Source organism: Kogia breviceps, chromosome 15 (genome assembly GCF_026419965.1).
Source record: "Kogia breviceps isolate mKogBre1 chromosome 15, mKogBre1 haplotype 1, whole genome shotgun sequence".
NCBI classification, from domain to species: domain Eukaryota; kingdom Metazoa; phylum Chordata; class Mammalia; order Artiodactyla; family Physeteridae; genus Kogia; species Kogia breviceps.
Window position 1 is genome coordinate 61413643 of NC_081324.1, and position 18440 is coordinate 61432082.

An 18440-nucleotide genomic window follows, 5' to 3' on the forward strand; every position below is an offset into this window, starting at 1 on the left:
TTTCACCCTGATGGGGTTTCTATGCCCTGTGGTGCCCCCATCCCAATTCGTCCCCTTGCCCTGGGCAGTAAAAACTAATTGTATTCATCATTCCAGGAACATTGACTCATCAGCCTCAGGTTACCAGAGTTCCCTTTCAGCCGAGCGCTCCACCCAGGCCTGGGCTCTGGAAAGCAGAGCATCTAGGGAGGGGCTCACTGCACGCCCACCCCACCACCATCGGGGTGGGGTGCCGACCCGCCAGGCCCACCCCTGGCCCTGAGTCTTCTTGTCACCTGCTGAGGTTTCAGATGCTGGGTCTGGACATTGGAACCCTAGTGTTTTGAGGACAGAAAGGCAATAGAATAAAGTACCATCAAGGCCTAGAATAAGCTCTTGGTCAGTGGCTCCTGGGCCGAGTCTCCTGTGCCCTCAGGATGAGAAAAGTTGGAACTCTAGGTGCCCCTCCCCCTACAGGGGGGAGAAAACTGCTGATTTGAGAGGTCTGACCCTCAGGGGGAAACAGATCTAATGATGAGTTCAGCAGTTGAGTGAAGCAAAGACAAGACACAATTCTTTGTAAGGACAAATCTCCAAACAATAGAAAACCATGGACTGAATACAAGAAACTCATTTAAACCCTTTGAAACTGCACTACTCCAAAGTCCTAGGAAGTGCAGTAGAGAAAATAATCCTAAACAGATGATAAATAAGGGGTTTCACAGACAGGAGGGAAAAGCAGGAAAGATCCCAGCTCAGAGCAGCGCTGGCTCCGGGCCACTCACTCACCCTCTGAGCCCATCTTTTCATCATTGTCCTCAATGCCACCCTCCTCCCACCTCCTCCAGCCTCATCCTCATCCCCGCCTCAACCCCAAGTGCAGCCTGGGCACTGCATTTATACAAAAGAAAGGCAACTCCCTGGAGAAGAGAGACCATAAGAAGGCACAGCCCTATGTGGAGGAATAAGATGAGTCCCGGTCTCCAGCCGGATCCGGCCTGGAAGAGGGTGGCTACTCATCTCCCCAGGCCCTGCCTGTACAGCCCGACCCACCCTAAGTGGAATGAGCTGGTGTGTATGGAGTGCCCTACTCAAAGGATATTGGAGCCAATTTGTAACAAGAAAAAAGGAGTCATTAATCGGAAAAGGGATGATACAGCGACCCTACAGATACTAGGTGCTCTATACATAGTAGCTACTATCACCGCCAATCTTCCCTTCATAGTTTTGAGCTCAAAAGTTTCTTTCAATCAACAGCCTGCTTCAGCACAGCCCCAGCATTCAGACTGGCCCTGAAATTCCACCAAGAGCGCCACAGGTCCGCTACTGAGGCTGACAGACTACTTCTATGGGCTCTGTAGTGACATAACTGAAGCCGGGTTTACATTGATTGAAACAGTATAGTTTTGACAGAATGAAAATATTTTAGTAAGCGGCACAACACATGTTTGAGGCAAATTCACAGAGGTGCCCCTGCCTCATGGATTTCCTCACTTACCTGTGAAAGCACCCGTTTTGGAAGTGAAGGGGGAGGGGTGGTAGGGCCCCCTTCTGCACAATAGCATCTTTAACAAACGCGCCAGCTGGTCAAGCACTAACTGGGCTGGTTTGAAACAACGTTTACTACTGCCAGTGATTATTCACAGGGCTCTGGGGGGAAAGAACTTCCAATGGCTCAATGTTTATAAATGCTACTGCTGTCCCCCAAACACACCTCTCAGATTCCTGAGGGATCCTGGGAGCTTTTGCCAGAACTTGGGTGAGGGTATATGAGTTTTAAACGGGGAGAGGAGTCATTAGGGAAACCAAATTAAACTCATATAAATGAGCGCTTGGTGGTTTGGAGTCTGAAGACCACTTGAGTAAGATGGGGAACCTGGACCTGTCTGGATTCCTTCATTTTAATTTGACAAAGTCTTACAGACAGAGAAAGCATTCAGAAGGCACAACACAGCCGGCCAGGCGCTTTGTGTCTTTTTATTTGAAGTTTTGCTACTTTACCTCTACAGATGCCAAAAAAAAAAAAAAAAGGCTAAACTTCAAATGTGGGATATCAAAATAGCAGAGTTTGTGTTTACAACTCAGATGGTGTAATTGAAACTCCAAATGCTGGAGAAACAATAACACAAGTGAGGCGACGTCAGCCAGAAATGAAAAGTCAGTGTTTCCATTACCACGCGGACAGGGTTTTTTCAAGAGTTTATATAACTTGATCGTTAAAAAATGCTCCGGGCTGAAAACCTGGTTTGTGTCAATCTTGGACTAAACTAGTTTGCAAAACTCAAGTTTGTTTGCTCTGCTTTTTTATCCCTTTTCAGGAATGTATTGCTTTGAAACACTGCACATGAAGCTGAACCAAAAAAATATGTAGACCTTGTGAGCCAATGCTGTTGCAGCATCACCCGTTTTTTAGAAGAAATTGATGACTTCTCTCTGTAGACTCATCTTCAAGGTGCCTATGGCACTCAAATCCTTTTCTAACTCATTCTTTTGTGTCTCCCTTCTCTGTGGTGACTTCAAAAATATTGGAACGTTCACTTTTGTGGAAATAAGTTTCAAATTGGAACTTAACTTGTTAGGAATAAAGTTTACTGTTATGATTTTCATTATATTGGCTCAGGTGGAATAGAATAGAGCTTTTATATGGGGACGTCAAAAAAGAAGGCAGTACAATAGACGTGTACGTGTTCAAGACACATCGCCGTGAAGAGGGCAGTGGAGGGCAGCTGTGCATGAATAAAATGATCTAGGGGAACCCAGTGTCTGGAAGCCCACATATTTGGCTGGGAGGTTAGGAAAGGCAGGTCTAGTTCTCCAAGATTGGGTTGCAAGAAATGCCCAGGAAGACGCATGTCAAGAAGCCAGATCTGACTGGTCTCTATCCTTCACCACTGAGAAAGACAGACTTCTTCATCTTCCATCCAAAGGGTCTAAGTAATTTAGATTCTTGCCTGGGAAGGAGCAGATAACTCAAGAATGAGCTTCTGTGTGTGTGCATATGTGGTGTGATGTGTGTGTGTGTGTGTGTGTATGTGTGTCTCCATGTGTGTGGTGGGTGCATATGTGGAGTGTGTGGTATGTGTGTGGTGTTTGCATATGTGATGTGTGTGTATGTGTGTGCATGGTATGTGTGGTGTGTACATGTGTGTGTGGTGTGTGTGGTGTGTGTGCATGTGTGTGGTGTTTGCATATGTGGTGCATGTGTATGCATGTGTGTGGTGTGTGTGTGTATACTTTAAGTTTGTATGTCTTTCTGTCTGTCTCTGCCTATGCCTTATAGGACAGACCCCACAGTACATTCGTTTGTAACTGTGGAAAATGGAAAACAGTCTTAACATTTCACATTACATTTTTTACTTTCACCTTTATAGAATTATTGAAAATGTTATTTTGAATAAAAATAGAAAGACATAGACTGTGGATTGGAAGAAACGATGTGCTCACACCCTAATTTAAGCCCCCTCCAGCACAGTCCTTTCCATGGCATCACTCAGCACCTAAAAGTATCTGCAGTCACAGGCAAGCTGTAGTTTATAAGCTCAAATTTGAAAAATCTGATGAGTTGTAATATATCCTGTGATGAAATACTTTCAGTGATAAAGAGAACTCATTATTCATGAAATAGCCTTTATTTAAAACAAAAGGTAATATTTAATTTTCTACATTGCAGTGGTATGAATTATTACTCAAGAGAAAGTAAATAAAAATTTGACATCAAAACATTATTATATATATAACATTATATAACTGGGTATGGAATCTCATCTGGATGTGATGCATCAAATAATTTTTCCATGTTCTTCCTCTTTACCTACCTATCTATTTTTCTTCAAATTCAGCTTTCATTTTTGGGAAGGTGGCAAGCTTTCAGACAACACTTACAGTTAAAAATCCTTCCTTCTGGCCCTAGGAATGCCTGATTAAGAACTACCCAAAGGATTTTTGATTAAGAAGCAATACAAACTATCATTGCTAACATTTCTACTAAGTCCAAAGAGACTCGAATCTGGCCAAATATAATAAATCCTTTTTATCATTATAATAATATAACTAAAGTACCATTATTTAAATATTTTATTTTATCAAGTTTTTAATAATGATGTGACTTTTATCAAGCATTAAAACCACATCTTAACAATGGGATATTATTCAGCCATGAAAAGGAATGAAGTCCTAACTCAGGCTACAACATGGATGAAACTTGCAAACATTATGCTGAGTGAAAGAAGCTGGATACAAAAGGTCACATATCACTTAATTCTGTTTGGATGAAATGTCCAGAGCAGGTATATCTACTAGAGGCAGAAAGTAAATTAGTGGTTGCGTAGGGATGCATGGAGAGGTAAAGAAGAATAACTTCATGGGTGCAGGGTTTCTTTCTGGGATGATGAAAGGGTTTTGGAATTAGATAGTGGTGATGGTTGCACAACCCAAAAACCACTGAATTGTGTTCCTTAAATGGGTGAATTTTATGGTATATGAATTCTATTTCAATTTAAAAAATAATAACCATATCTTAAATCATCAGATCTTAAATCAAGAATTATTTTGGGGCTTCCCTGGTGGTACAGTGGTTGAGAGTCCACCTGCTGATGCAGGGGACACGGGTTCGTGCCCCGGTCTGGGAAGATCCCACATGCCGCAGAGTAGCTGGGCCCGTGAGCCGTGGCCACTGAGCCTGCACATCCCAAGTCTGTGCTCCGCAACAGTGAGAGGCCCATGTACCGCAAAAAAAAAAAAAAAGAAAGAATCATTTTGATAGGTACTATTATCCAAGGAATTCAACACTCAATAAAATGGCCAGAATGAATGCTCACTTTAGTTCTGTAAAGTTTAGTTCTCTAAAAGTTACACGGTGAGGGATAGTGAATAATTTATGACTACTGATTTTACTAAAGAATCTCTCACTACGCTTATGTTAATACTATTTGATCCATGAAGAATTTTGATCTGGCTTTTATTTTACAGGGAATGGTTGGTTTGCTTCATTTCACTTGTGCTAGCACTTACGAAAGATCAGGAAATTTCAAACCTACAAATGGGTTCCTCGGTGAAAAACTGACCATTTAAAAACTTATTTTAGTCTATTTCAAATATTCACTTAAAACATGTGGATTGTATTCCATCCACTTGAAATGCTTCTGTTATTTTCAAATGACAATCACACATCCTACAAAAATGGAAGTAGAATTTATCCAATGGTAGGTTAATTCTGGAAGGATGATCCTACCTAGATAAAGCATATACGTGTCGACATTTTCAGATCAAAACCTCAAAATATAATGTGTATAAGATATATCATTTCCTTAGGAATAGCAAAAAAACTTCCCAGTTTGAAAAAGAAACTATTGTGTCATTCACATTTTTCCCATAAAGATATATGAAATCTTACATTATGCTTTACAATAAGCCTGAAGTCACTGTTGTATTTATTTGACGTCTGTACTCTTATTTATCATATTAGATATTGTACATGTCTCATCTCACCAGCCATAGTGGAAGCAACGGGGTCTGTATGTAAATCTTGATTTATTTTTAGACCACACCCAAGCATAATGTCTTACATACAGATCACAGCCTAATATCTAATATATGTTGAAGATGCATGAATTAAGTTGTTCATATTACCCCATTGTCTAAGTATATAAATTTCTTTGAACATACTTATAGTGTATTATATTGACAAATGGCCAAAAATTGCCACAAATTTTGTAATGTCATCATTGCCTAGATTTCTATAAGTGTTATGACACATAGCTTTGTTATTCACATACGTAATATTTTAAAAAGCCACCATCATACTCACAGTTGTAACCAGGTGCAATGCGGTGCTGTGCCTCCAGACTTGCCAACGTGATGTGGAAAATTATATGCAGCAACAGGAAGGAAAAACTGGTGAAGCACAGAGACTTTAACAACCGTCCTGTGTGTCCTGGGAAGAAAAGCACAGAGATTATGAGCGATCCTGAGATGACCACACTCGTTCTGTCCTTTGTACCAGTCCACATAGAACACGTTTCTACATTATCTATTGTGTAGACTGACTCAAAAGAATATAAAGTGTAACAATGACTCTCTTAATTATTAGTCTAAAGCTAAAAGCATCTTATTCCCTTTGTGAAATTATATAATTAACACTGACTAAAATTGCAGCATGAAAGAAAGATGTTATTCTATTTATCACAGGATATGTTACCACAAAACGGAAGCACTAGAAAGCCTCTGGTCTAGAAAGTTTTATAAGGGAGTTCTGCCAACTTTGATGAAACAGATAATCCCTGTCTTGTAAAAATAGTTCCAGAGAGTAGAAAAAGAAGGAAAGTTGCTTAAAACACTTTACAATTTAGAGTAAGTTTAATTTCAAAATTACATAAAACTAGAAAAAGAAAGGAATTTATAAGCCCATTTTACTTATGAATATAGACACAAATTATTTGAAAAAAATATTTGCTCACTAACTGAAGTAGCAAGGTAAAATGCAATACATCACAATACGCTAGTATTTATTGCAGAAAAAGAAATGTGGCTTAATAGTAACAAATCTGTAAGGATAAGTCATACACTGGTAGGCTGATATGATAATTTTCTTAATGGATATGGAATAAGAATCTCATTAAGTTCAAAATCTACTTATGGTAAAATAACACAACACTCAGAAAACTAGGAATAGAAGGAAATATCCTTAAGATAATAAAGAATTGGGACTTCCTTGGTGGCACAGTTGTTAAGAATCTGCCTGCCAATGCAGGGTACACAGGTTCGATCTCTGGTCTGGGAAGATCCCACATGCCGCGGAGCAGCTAAGCCCATGCACCATAACTACTGAGCCTGCACTCTAGAGCCCACAAACCACAACTACTGAGCCCACACACCACAACTACTGAAGCCCACACACCTAGAGCCTATGCTCCGCAACAAAGAGAAGCCACTGCAATGAGAAGCCCACGCACCGCAATGAAGAGTAGCCCCTGCTCGCTGCAACTAAAGAAAGTCCACACACAGCAATGAAGACCCAATGCAGCCGAAAAAGATAATAAAGAATTTATGCCATAACTAAAGCAAATATCCTGTTTATGGTGGAATTTTAGACATAGTCGTATTAATATCAGAGAACCATCAAGGACACTTGATACCCTTGCCACTTATATCACTGGTTGTACTGGCCACTGTTATAAGATAAGAAAAAGAAAGAAGAGTTGTAATAACTGGAATTACTTGCAGATAATATGATAATACGATCAAATGGAATTATTTGCAGATGACATCATCATCAATATAGAATGTCAAACTGAATCCACAGACCAACTATTAGAAAAAAATACACAAAAATGATTCAGATGCAATATCATCTTGCAAAAATAAATATATCTCCTCTGCATTAGCAATAATCAGATAGAAAACAAGATACAACTTAAATTAGCAACCAAAACTGTATTATAAATGGTTTTGTCAATGTGTCAGTCTAATCAAACATCTGATCAGATTAAAGTCTGTAATGAATTGACTTTACTAAATAAAGATATTTTCCTTGATAATCTGGGCAAGCTGATTCAATCAGCTGGAAGTTCTGAAAAGAACAGGTGATTACCCTAAAAATTGAATCTTAAAGGTCTAAAATGTCATAAACATAAATACAAATATAACTAAAATGTCTCATTTTGTCTCACTTTTGATCTATGAGTTTAGCCAAGGGTTTGTCAATTCTGTCGATCTTTTCAAAGAACAAACTTTTGGTTTTGTTGATTCTCACTATTGTTTTTCTATTCTCTGTTTCATTTAGCTCTGTTCTCATCTCTATTACTTCCTTCATTCTGCTAGTTTGCAGTTTAGTTTGCCCTTCTCCTTCTAGCTCCTTAAGGTGTAAATCTAGGGTATTGATTTGAGATCATTCTTTTTTGATACAGTTGTTTACAGCTATAAATTTCCCTGTGATCACTGCTTTTGCTGCATCCAATAAGTTCTGTTATGTTTTGTTTCCATTTGTCTTTAAGTATTCTTTAATTTCCCCTGTGATTATCTCTTTGACCCACTGGTGTCTATGAATACATTGTTTAGTTTCCATATTTCCAATTTTCCTTCTGTTATTAATGTCTTAGTTTCTTTCTATTGTACTTTGAGAAAATACTTTATATGCTTTCAATCTTTTCAAATTTCTTGAGAATTTTTCCATGGTCTAACATATGGTCTATCCTGGAGCATATTCCATGTAAACTTGAGAAGAATAGGTATCCTCCTATTGCTGAGTGAAGAATTTCATACTTATCTGTTAGGTCTAGTTGGTTTATAGTTTTGTTCAAGTCTTCTTTTTCCTTATCATTCTTCTATTTAGATGTTCTTTCCAGTATTGAAAGTGGGCTACTAAAGTATCCAATTATTATTGTAGAATTGTCTATTTCTTCCTTCAAGTCTGCCAATGTTTGATTCATATATTTTGGGGCTCTGTTATTTTCTGAGTATATATTTATAATTGTTACATCTTCTTGAATTAACCTTTTTTATCAATATATGATGTCCTTCTTTGTAACAGTTTTTTACTTAAAATACATTTTGTCTAATGTTAATGCAGCCACCTCAGCACTTTTTTGGTTATTATTCACATAGAATATCTTTTTCCATCCTTTCACTTTCAACCAACTTTGTCTTTCGATTTTAACTGAATGTCCTGTAGACAACATATAATTGGGTCATGTTTTATTATGCATTCTACTCCTTTTACCTTTCATTGGAGAGTTTAATCCAATTATATTAAAATAACTACTGATAAAGATATGTTTTTGTCATTTTGCTATTTTTTTCCTGTATGTCATACACATATTTCCTCTGTTACTTCTTTCTTTTGTGTTTTTGAAGGATAAATTTGCCTAATATGATTCTTTTTTAAAACATAGAAAACTTAGTTAATTAGTTGATTAATTTTTTACATTGTATATATTCTTTTAAAGATTCTTTCCATTACAGGTTATTACAAGATAGTACTGAATATAGTTCCCTGTGCTATACAGTAGGACCTTGTTGTATCTATCTTATTCCAACCCCATAAATTCTTGCTAACTAATAATAAGACTGAATTAATTAGTTGGAGTGTAATACCATCAGATATATACTCTTTCAAAACCTCTTTTTCCCTCCTGATCCTGCTTCCAAAGACTGTCCTGGTTGCAAAGCTGCTGCTGCCCTGAAGGCATCTAAATTCTCCTCCACCCCATTCTATCTCTCTGACCAGAGGAACTGGGGAAGGGGTCCCAAGAGCTAAAGACTAAAGGGGAAATCTTGGTGAGAAGAGACCCAGAGGGGGATCTGCTGATTCTATTATAAACCAGTATAAGTCCTGGTGTCACCCTCAAGCTACACATGTGTGGAACAGACCCAAAAGATCTTACAGAACTGAACTACGATACAAAGAACCACACAGGTCCCAGACCGATCCCTGAGGGGTACATGCACAAAGCAGACCCAAATAGAAAAGCAAAGGTTTGAGAACTGAACTGACATTGGAACCAGCAGCCACAGAAAGTGAGACAAAGCTTGTGAGCTGAAACCAACCAGACTGCCTGCTAAAACACAGAAACAAAGGGGGAAAAAAAAATCAATATTATCCAGAGGATTTTAAGATGACCCAATGATTCATAACACAATATTCAAAGTGACCAGGATATAATCCCAAATTACTTAGCATAGAAAACACCAGGAAAATCTGACCAATTCTCAAGAGAAAAGACAATGAAGTCAACCTTGGAATACCCAGATGTTGGAATTATTAGAAAATGACTTTAAAACATCCCTTACAACCACACTCCATGAGGTCAAGGTAAATAATCTTGAAATGGAGAGCTCGAAGCTGTCAGCATAGAAATAGAAAAAAAAAAAAAAAAAAAGCAAGAAATAAAAAATTTAGAACTGAAAAAATACAATATCTGAAATTTAAAATTCACTTGATGGACTCAATAGTGGAATAGAGATGACAAAGAAATGAGCCAGCAATTTGAAGAGATTAACAGAAATTAGGGACTTTGACTATCAGAGGGCTAAAGATTGAAAAAATTCATCGGCTCTCAGGTCTGAGATCAAAGGATCAAGGCCCATCGTTTGTGTCATTTATGTCATTAGACTTACTGAAAGAGAGGAAAGAGAGTGGTCCAGAAAAAAATTTGGATGATAGCTAAAAATTCCCCCAAATTGTTGAAGACATAATTTACACACTCAATACGCTCAGCAAACCTAAAAAGGATGAACTTGAAGAAACCACAACAGACTCAGAATAACCAAGCGGCTAGAAATCTAACATAAAGAAAAACGCCAAAAGCAGAGAGAGAAAAATGTCACATTACACACAGGGGGACAACTGTGAATTACCACATATTTTTCATCACGAACAGTGTAGACCAGAATAGCTGGAAAAACATCTTTAAAGTTATGAAAGGAAAGAACTATGAACCCAGGATTCTATATCCTGTGAAAACATCCTTCAGGAATGAAGACAAAAAGAAGACATTTTCAGATTAAGGAACACTAAGAGTATTTGTCACCAGGAGATCTGCTCTAAAAGAAATGCTAACATAGCCTGTTCAGGCTGAAGGGGAATGATACTAAAGGAAAACGTCCAACTTCAGTCATGAATAGGAGCGAAAGAAATGGGTAAAAAGATACTTGTTTTCATACACACATACACACACACACTCACACTCACGTACACACACCCCTAATTACAGCCATGCTCCAATTAATTCATGGCATTTCTAGAAATGATCTCTGTTTTTCTGGTTTTGGAAGTATTTTGTGTGCACAGAAATAATTGAGGGTATTATGTTGCCCATGAGTTTTAAGTAGTCAGTCTTATTTATACAAGAAATACAAATTATCCAAGGATATGACACATAATAAATAATCACTCATAATTAGAAACATAAGAAAATGGGGCATATGTTTAAAAGACTTAAAAATATATATGCTAACTTCAAGATGATTTCCCAAAGTAACTCAGATAGCAGATTCACAAAATAGGCAATTTATGGCCATTATGACATGGGACCAAACTGCATATTTATATACTATTTTTCTCTGGTTATTAAGCAGAAGAAATTCAATACTAACAGAAAGAATAAATAACAAGAAGAAAAAGTAGAGTTTTTTCAATCAACTTTAATTTGGGTTTTATTCATTGATTTTATCTGTAATATATTTCCTCAAATAGAGTTTAAAAAAAAAAAAAAAAAACTACTGTTACTCTGTAGATTACATCCAGAAACTGGGATTTAAACATAGGTATAAATCTAACTCCTTATTTATAACACTTTTGAAAGTATTCAAAGGCTATTTTTTGAATTTTATTTTTTTATACAGAATTTTATTTTATTTTTTATACAGTTTTATAAAATTAGTTTTATACATCTAATTTTCTTATTAGTTATCTATTTTATACATATTGGTGTATATGCGTCAATCCCAATCTCCCAGTTCATCCCAGTACCACCATGCCCCAACCCTGCTTTCACCACTTGGTGTCCAAACGTTTGTCCTCTACATCTGTGTCTCTATTTCTGCCTTGAAAATTAGTTCATCTGTACCATTCTTCTAGATTCCACATATATGCATTAATATACGATATTTGTTTTTCTCTTTCTGGCTTACTTCAATCTGTATGACAGTCTCTAGGTCCATCCATGCCTCTACAAATAACCCAATTTCGTTCCTTTGTATGGCTCAGTAATATTCCATTATATATATATGTACCACTTCTTCTTTATCCATTCATCTGTCAATGGGCATTTAGGTTGCTTCCATGACGTGTCTATTGTAAATAGTGCTGCAGTGAACATTGGGGTGCATGTGTCTTTTTGAATTATGGTTTTCTCTGGGTATATGTCCAGTAGTGGGATTGCTGGTCATATGGTAATTCCATTTTTAGTTGTTTTTAAGGAACCTCCATACTGTTCTCCACAGTGGCTGTATCAATTTACATTACATTCCCACCAACAGTGCAAGAGGGTTCACTTTTCTCCATACCCTCTCCAACATCTATTGTTTGTATATTTTCTGATGATACCCATTCTAACCAGTGTGAGGTGATACCTCACTGTACTTTTGATTTGCATTTCTCTAATAATTAGTGATGTTGAGCAGCTTTTCATGTGCCTCTTGGCCATCTTTATGTCTTCTTTGGAGAAATGTCTATTTAGGTCTTCTGCCCATTTTTGGATTGGGTTGTTTCTTTTTTAAATATTGAGCTGCATGAGTTGTCTATGTATTTTGGAGATTAATCTTCCATCCATTGATTCATTTGCAAATATTTTCTCCCATTCTGAGGGTGGTCTTTTCATCTTGTTTATAGTTTCCTTTGCTGTACTAAATAAAGCTTTTAAGTTTCATTAGGTCCCATTTGTTTATTTTTGTTTTTATTTCCATTACTCTAGGAGGTGTGTCAAAAAAGATCTTGCTGTGACTTATGTCAAACAGTGTTCTTCCCATGTTTTCCTCTAAGAGTTTTATAGTGTCCAGTCTTACATTTAGGTATTTAATCCATTTTGAGTTTATTTTTTGTATGGTGTTAGGGAGTGTTCTAATTTCATTCTTTTACATGCAGCTGCCCAGTTTTCCCAGCACCACTTATTAAAGAGACTGTCTTTCCTCCATTGTATATCCTTGCCTCCTTTGGCATAGATTAGTTAACCATAGGTGCATGGGTTTACCTCTGGGCTTTCTATCTTGTTCCATTGATCTATGTTTCTGTTTTTGTGCCAGTACCATATTGTCTTGGTTACTGTAGCTTTGTAGTATAGTCTGAAGTCAGGGAGCCTAATTCCTCCAGCTCTGTTTTTTTCCCTCCATATTGCTTTGGCTATTCAGGGTCTTTTGTGTCTCCATACAAATTTTAAGATTTTTGGTTCTAGTTCTGTTAAAAAATGCCACTGGTAATTTGATAGGGATTGCACTGAATCTGTAGATTGCTTCGGGTAGTTTAGTCATTTTGACAATATTCATTTTTCCAATCCTAGAACATGTTATATCTCTCCATCTGCTTGTGTCAGCTTTGATTCCTTTCATTAGTGTCTTATAGTTTTCTGAGTACAGGTCTTTTACCTCCTTAGGTAGGTTTATTCCTAGATATTATACTCTTTTTGTTGCAATGGTGAATGGAACTGTTTCCTTAATTTCCCTTTCTGATCTTTCATTGTTAGTGTATAGGAATGCAAGAGATTTCTGTGCATTAATTTTGTATCCTGCAACTTTACCAAATTCATTGATTAGCTCTAGTAGTTTTCTGGTGGCATCTTTAGGATTCTCTTTATATAGTACCATGTCATCTGCAAACAGTGACAGTTTTACTTCTTTTTTTCCCAATTTGTATTCATTTTATTTCTTTTTCTTCTTTGATTGCCATGGCTAGGACTTCCAAAACTATGTTGAATAACAGTGGCGAGTGGACATCCTTGTCTTGTTCCTGATCTTAAAGGAAATCCTTTGTTTTTCACCATTGAGAATGATGTTTTCTGTGGGTTTGTCGTATATCGCCTATATTATGTTGAGGTAGGTTCCCTCTGTGCCCACTTTCTAGAGAGTTTTTATCATAAATGGGTGTTGAATTTTATCAGAAGCTTTTCCTGCATCTATTGAGACGATCATATGGTTTTTATTCTTCAATTTGTTAATATGGTGTATCACATTGATTGATTTGCATATATTAAAGAATCCTTGCACCCTGGGATAAATCTCACTTGATCATGGTGTATGATCCTTTTAATGTGTTGTTGTATTCTGTTTGCTAGTATTTTGTTGAGGATTATTGCATCTATATTCATCAGTGACACTGGCCTGTAATTTTCTTTTTTTGTAGTATCTTTGTCTGCTTTTGGTGTCAGGGTGATGTTGGCCTCGTAGAATGAGTTTGGGAGTGTTCCTTCTTCTGCAATATTTTGGAAGAGCTTGAGAAGGATAGGTGTTAGCTCTTCTCTAAATGTTTGATAGAATTCGCCTGTGAAGCCATTTGGTCTTGGACTTTTGTTTGTTGGAAGGTTTTTAATCACAGTTTCAATTTCATTACTTGTGATTGGTCGGTTCATATTTTCTACTTCTTCCTGGTTCAGTCTTGGAAGGTTATACCTTTCTAAGAATTTGTCCATTTCTTCCAGGTTGTCCATTTTACTGGCATAGAGTTGCTTTTAGTAGTCTCTTATGGTGCTTTGTGTTTCTGTGGTGTCCATTGTAACTTCTCCTTTTTCATTTCTAATTTTATTGATTTGAATCCTCTCCCTCTTTTTCTTGATGAGTCTGGCTAAGGGTTTATCAATTTTGTTTATCTTCTCAAAGAACCAGCTTTAGTTTTATTGATCTTTGCTATTGTTTTCTTTGTTTCTATTCAATTACTTCTGCTCTGATCTTTATGATTTTTTTCCTTCTACTAACTTTGGATTTTGTTTGTTCTTCTTTCTCTAGTTCCTTTAGGTGTAAGTTTAGATTGTTAATTTGAGGTTTTTCTTGTTTCTTGAGGTAGGATTGTATTGCTATAAACTTCCCTCTTAGAACTGCTTTTGCTGCATCCCATAAGTTTTGGATGGTCATGTGTTCATTGTCATTTGTTTCTAGATATTTTTTTATTTCCTCTTCGACTTCTTCAGTGATCTCTCAGTTATTTAGTAGCATATTGTTTAGCCTCCATGTGTTTGTGTTTTCTATGTTTTTTCCCCTGTAATTTATTTCTAATCTCATAGCGTTATGGTCGGGAAAGATGTTTGATATGATTTCAATTTTCTTACATTTACCGAGGCTTGATTTGTGACCCAAGATGTGATCTACCCTGGAGAATGTTCCTTGTGCACTTGAGAAGTGTAATCTGCTGTTTTCGGATGGAATGTCATATAAATATCAATTAAATCTATCTGGTCTATTGTGTCATTTAAAGCTTGTGTTTCCTTATTAATTTTCTGTCTGGATGATCTGTCCATTGGTGTAAGTGAGGTGTTAAAGTCCCCCACTATTATTGTGTTGCTGTCAATTTCCTCTTTTATAGCTGTTAGCATTTGCCCATGTATTGAGGTGCTCCTATGTTGGGTGCATATACATTTATAATTGTTATATGTTCTTCTTGGATTGATCCCTTGATCATTATGTAGTGTCCCTCCTTGTCTCTTGTAACATTCTTTATTTTGAAGTCTATTTTATCTGATATGAGTATGGCTACTCCAGCTTTCTTTTGATTTCCATTTGCATGGAATATCTTTTTCCATCCCCTCACTTTCAGTCTGTATGTGTCCCTAGGTCTGAAGTGGGTCTCTTGTAGACAGCATATATATGGGTCTTGTTTTTGTATCCACTCAGCCTGTGTCTTCTGATTGGAACATTTAATCCATTCACATGTAAGGTAATTATCAATATGTATGTTCCTATTATCATTTTCTTAATTATTTTGGGTTTGTTTTTGTAGGTCTTTTTCTTCTCTTGTGTTTGTTTCCCACTTAGAGAAGTTCCTTTAGCATTTGTTGTAGAGCTGGTTTGGTGATGCTGAATTCTCGTAGCTTTTGCTTGTCTGTAAAGCTTTTGATTTCTCCATCAAATCTGAATGAGATCCTTGCTGTATAGAGTAATCTTGGTTGCAGGTTCTTCCCTTTCAACAGTTTGAAATATATCATGCCACAACCTTCTGGCTTGTAGAGTTTCTGCTGAGAAATCAGCTGTTAACCTTATGGGAGTTCCCTTTTATGTTATCTGTCATTTTTCCCTTGTTGCTTTTAATAAGTTTTCTTTGTTTTTAATTTTTGTCAGTTTGATTACTGTGTGTCTCAGCATGTTTCTCCTTGGGTTCATCCTGCTTGGGACTCTGTGCTTCCTGGACTTGGGTGGCTATTTCCTTTCCCATGTTAGGAAAGTTTCTGACTATAATCTCTTCAAATATTTTCTCTGGTCCTTTCTCTCTCTCTTCTCCTTCTGGGACCCCTATAATGCGAATGTTGGTGCATTTAATGTTGTCTCAGACGTCTCTTAGGCTGTCTTCATTTCTTTTCATTCCTTTTTCTTTATTCTGTTCCACAGCAGTGAATTCCACCATTCTGTCTTCCAGGTCACTTATCTGTTCTTCTGCCTCAGTTATTCTGCTATTGATTCTTTCTAGTGTATTTTCCACTTCAGTTATTGTATTGTTCATCTCTGTTTGTTTTTTCTTTAATTCTTCTAGGTCTTTGTTAAACATTTCTTGCATCTTCTCGATCTTTACCTCCATTCTTTTTCTGTGGTCCTGGATCATCTTCACTATCATTACTATGAATTAGTTTTCTGGAAGGTTGCCTATCTCCACTTCATTTAATTGTTTTTCTGGGTTTTAATCTTGTTCCTTCATCTGGTACATAGTCCTCTGCCTTTTCATTTTGTCTATCTTTCTGAGAATGTGGTTTTCGTTCCACCGGCTGAAGAATTGTAGATCTCCATGCTCCTGCTGTCTGCCCTCTGGTGGATGAGGCTATCTAAGAGGATTGTGCAAGCTTCCTGATGGGAGTGACTGGTGGTGGGTAGAGCTGGGTGTTGCTCTGGTGGGCAGAGCTCAGTAAAACTTTAATCCGCTTGTCTGCTGATGGGTGGGGTTGAGTTCCCTCCCTGTTGGTTGTTTGGTCTGAGGTGACCCAGCACTCGAGGCTAGAGGCTCTTTGGTAGGGCTAATGGCAGACTCCAGGAGGGCTCACACCAAGGAGTACTTCCCAGAACTTCTGCTGCCAGTGTCCTTGTCCCCACCGTGAGCCACAGTCACCCCCTGCCTCTGAAGGAGAGCCTCTAATATCAGCAGGTAGGTTTGGTTCGGTCTCCTATGGGGTCACTGCTCCTTCCCCCTAGGTCCTGATGCACTCAATACTTTGTGTCCTCCAAAAGGGAGTCTCTGTTCCCCCCAGCCCTGCTGAAGTGCTGCAATCAAATCCCACTAGTCTTCAAAGTCTGATTCTCTGGGAATTCCTCCTCCTGTTGCTGGACCCCCAGGTTGGGAAGCCTGATGTGGGGCTTAGAACCTTCATTCCAGTGGGTGGACTTCTGTGGTATAATTGTTCTCCAGTTTGTGAGTCACCCACCCAGTGGTTATGGGATTTGATTATATTGTGATTGTGCCCCTCCTACCATCTCCTTGTGGTTTCTCATTTGTCTTTGGATGTGGGATATCTTTTTTGGTGAGTTCCAGTGTCTTCCTGTCAACGATCATTCAGCAGTCAGCCATGATTCCAGTGCTCGTGCAAGAGGTAGTGAGCACACATCCTTCTACTCCACCATCTTGAACCCTCAGAGGCTGCTGCTTTAGTCAACTTTCCCAAACTCTAGCTTTCAAGTGATTTTAAAGGTGACAGTTAATGTGAAAGATCCACGAAGCTATGCATTCCCCTAGCCTACCAATTCTCCAAGGAGAGCTCTGAGCCTTTTGGTAATATTCTCTGTGGTAAAAATTAAACAGCAAAAAGTTTCACTGATGTGAGTTTATAGATAAGTTAATGAATCAAATACAAACTGTATTTATACAGAGTTTGACGAGTTTTTTAATATATTTCAAAGTCTCCTCTAGTCTTCCCCCAAGATACTTTTATTTATTTACAGTTTAATTTAAAAGGCCTAGTAGAAGCACCATGTAGCCAATATATATGGCATTTAGAAAAAAACACCAGCTTGGAAAGCAAGTATTTATATTTAATGAATTTCCTATAATTTTGGACTCCCAATAGAACAAATGAAAAGCAGGTTGATATATAAAGAGTGTTTTCTCTTCAAAATGAGGTTAAATACAAACACATATTAGCTGGAAAGACAGTGCTGGGACTGCAAAATAAACTGAACAATCAAGCTTTCAGGTTGAGTATGTGAATTTGCTAATATTCACCATTTGACTTACAAGAATAGCCATTTCATTGGCATGAAACTAATATAAATGGAGAGAAGAAATACACATCTACTATAATAACCCTGGCTTTTTTTTAATACTATTGTAACTAGTTTTTATTAAATTAGCTTTTTAAAAATTTATTTATTTTCTTTATTTATTTTTGGCTGTGTTGGGTCTTCACTGCTGTGCGTGGGCTTTCTCTAGGTGCGGCAAGTGGGGGCTACTCTTCACTGTGGTGCGTGGGCTTCTCATTGCAGTGGCTTCTCTTGTTGCAGAGCACGAGCTCTAGGCATGCAGGCTTCAGTAGTTGTGGCACACGGGCTCGGCAGTTGTGGCACACAGGCTCCAGAGCGCAGGCTCAGTAGTTGTGGCTCATGGGTTTAGCTGCTCCACGGCATGTGGGATCTTCCTGGACCAGGGCTCGAACCTGTCTCCTGCATTGGCAGGAGGATTCTTAAACCACTGCGCCACCAGGGAAGCCCTACCCTGGCTTTATGTACTATTACTTAATAAGTTTTAAAGTGTTGTAATCACTTCTAAAATGTTCCCCACAATGAAGCCAATAGAATCAGGGAGAAGAACGGTGCTCAGGGTGTGGGGATGGTGGCTAAGGGGCCAG

The 18440-nt window shown here is 37.9% G+C and overlaps 1 protein-coding gene across 1 annotated transcript in view; it reads right to left on the minus strand.

The window, feature by feature from the left end:
- Positions 1-18440, minus strand: part of PIEZO2 (piezo type mechanosensitive ion channel component 2) — a 345308-nt gene that overhangs the window by 209664 nt on the left and 117204 nt on the right. Inside the window, exon 3 of the mRNA XM_067014577.1 lies at positions 5786-5911. Within this exon, the coding sequence (XP_066870678.1) occupies positions 5786-5911 (126 nt within the window). The remainder of the gene's footprint in view (positions 1-5785; positions 5912-18440) is intronic.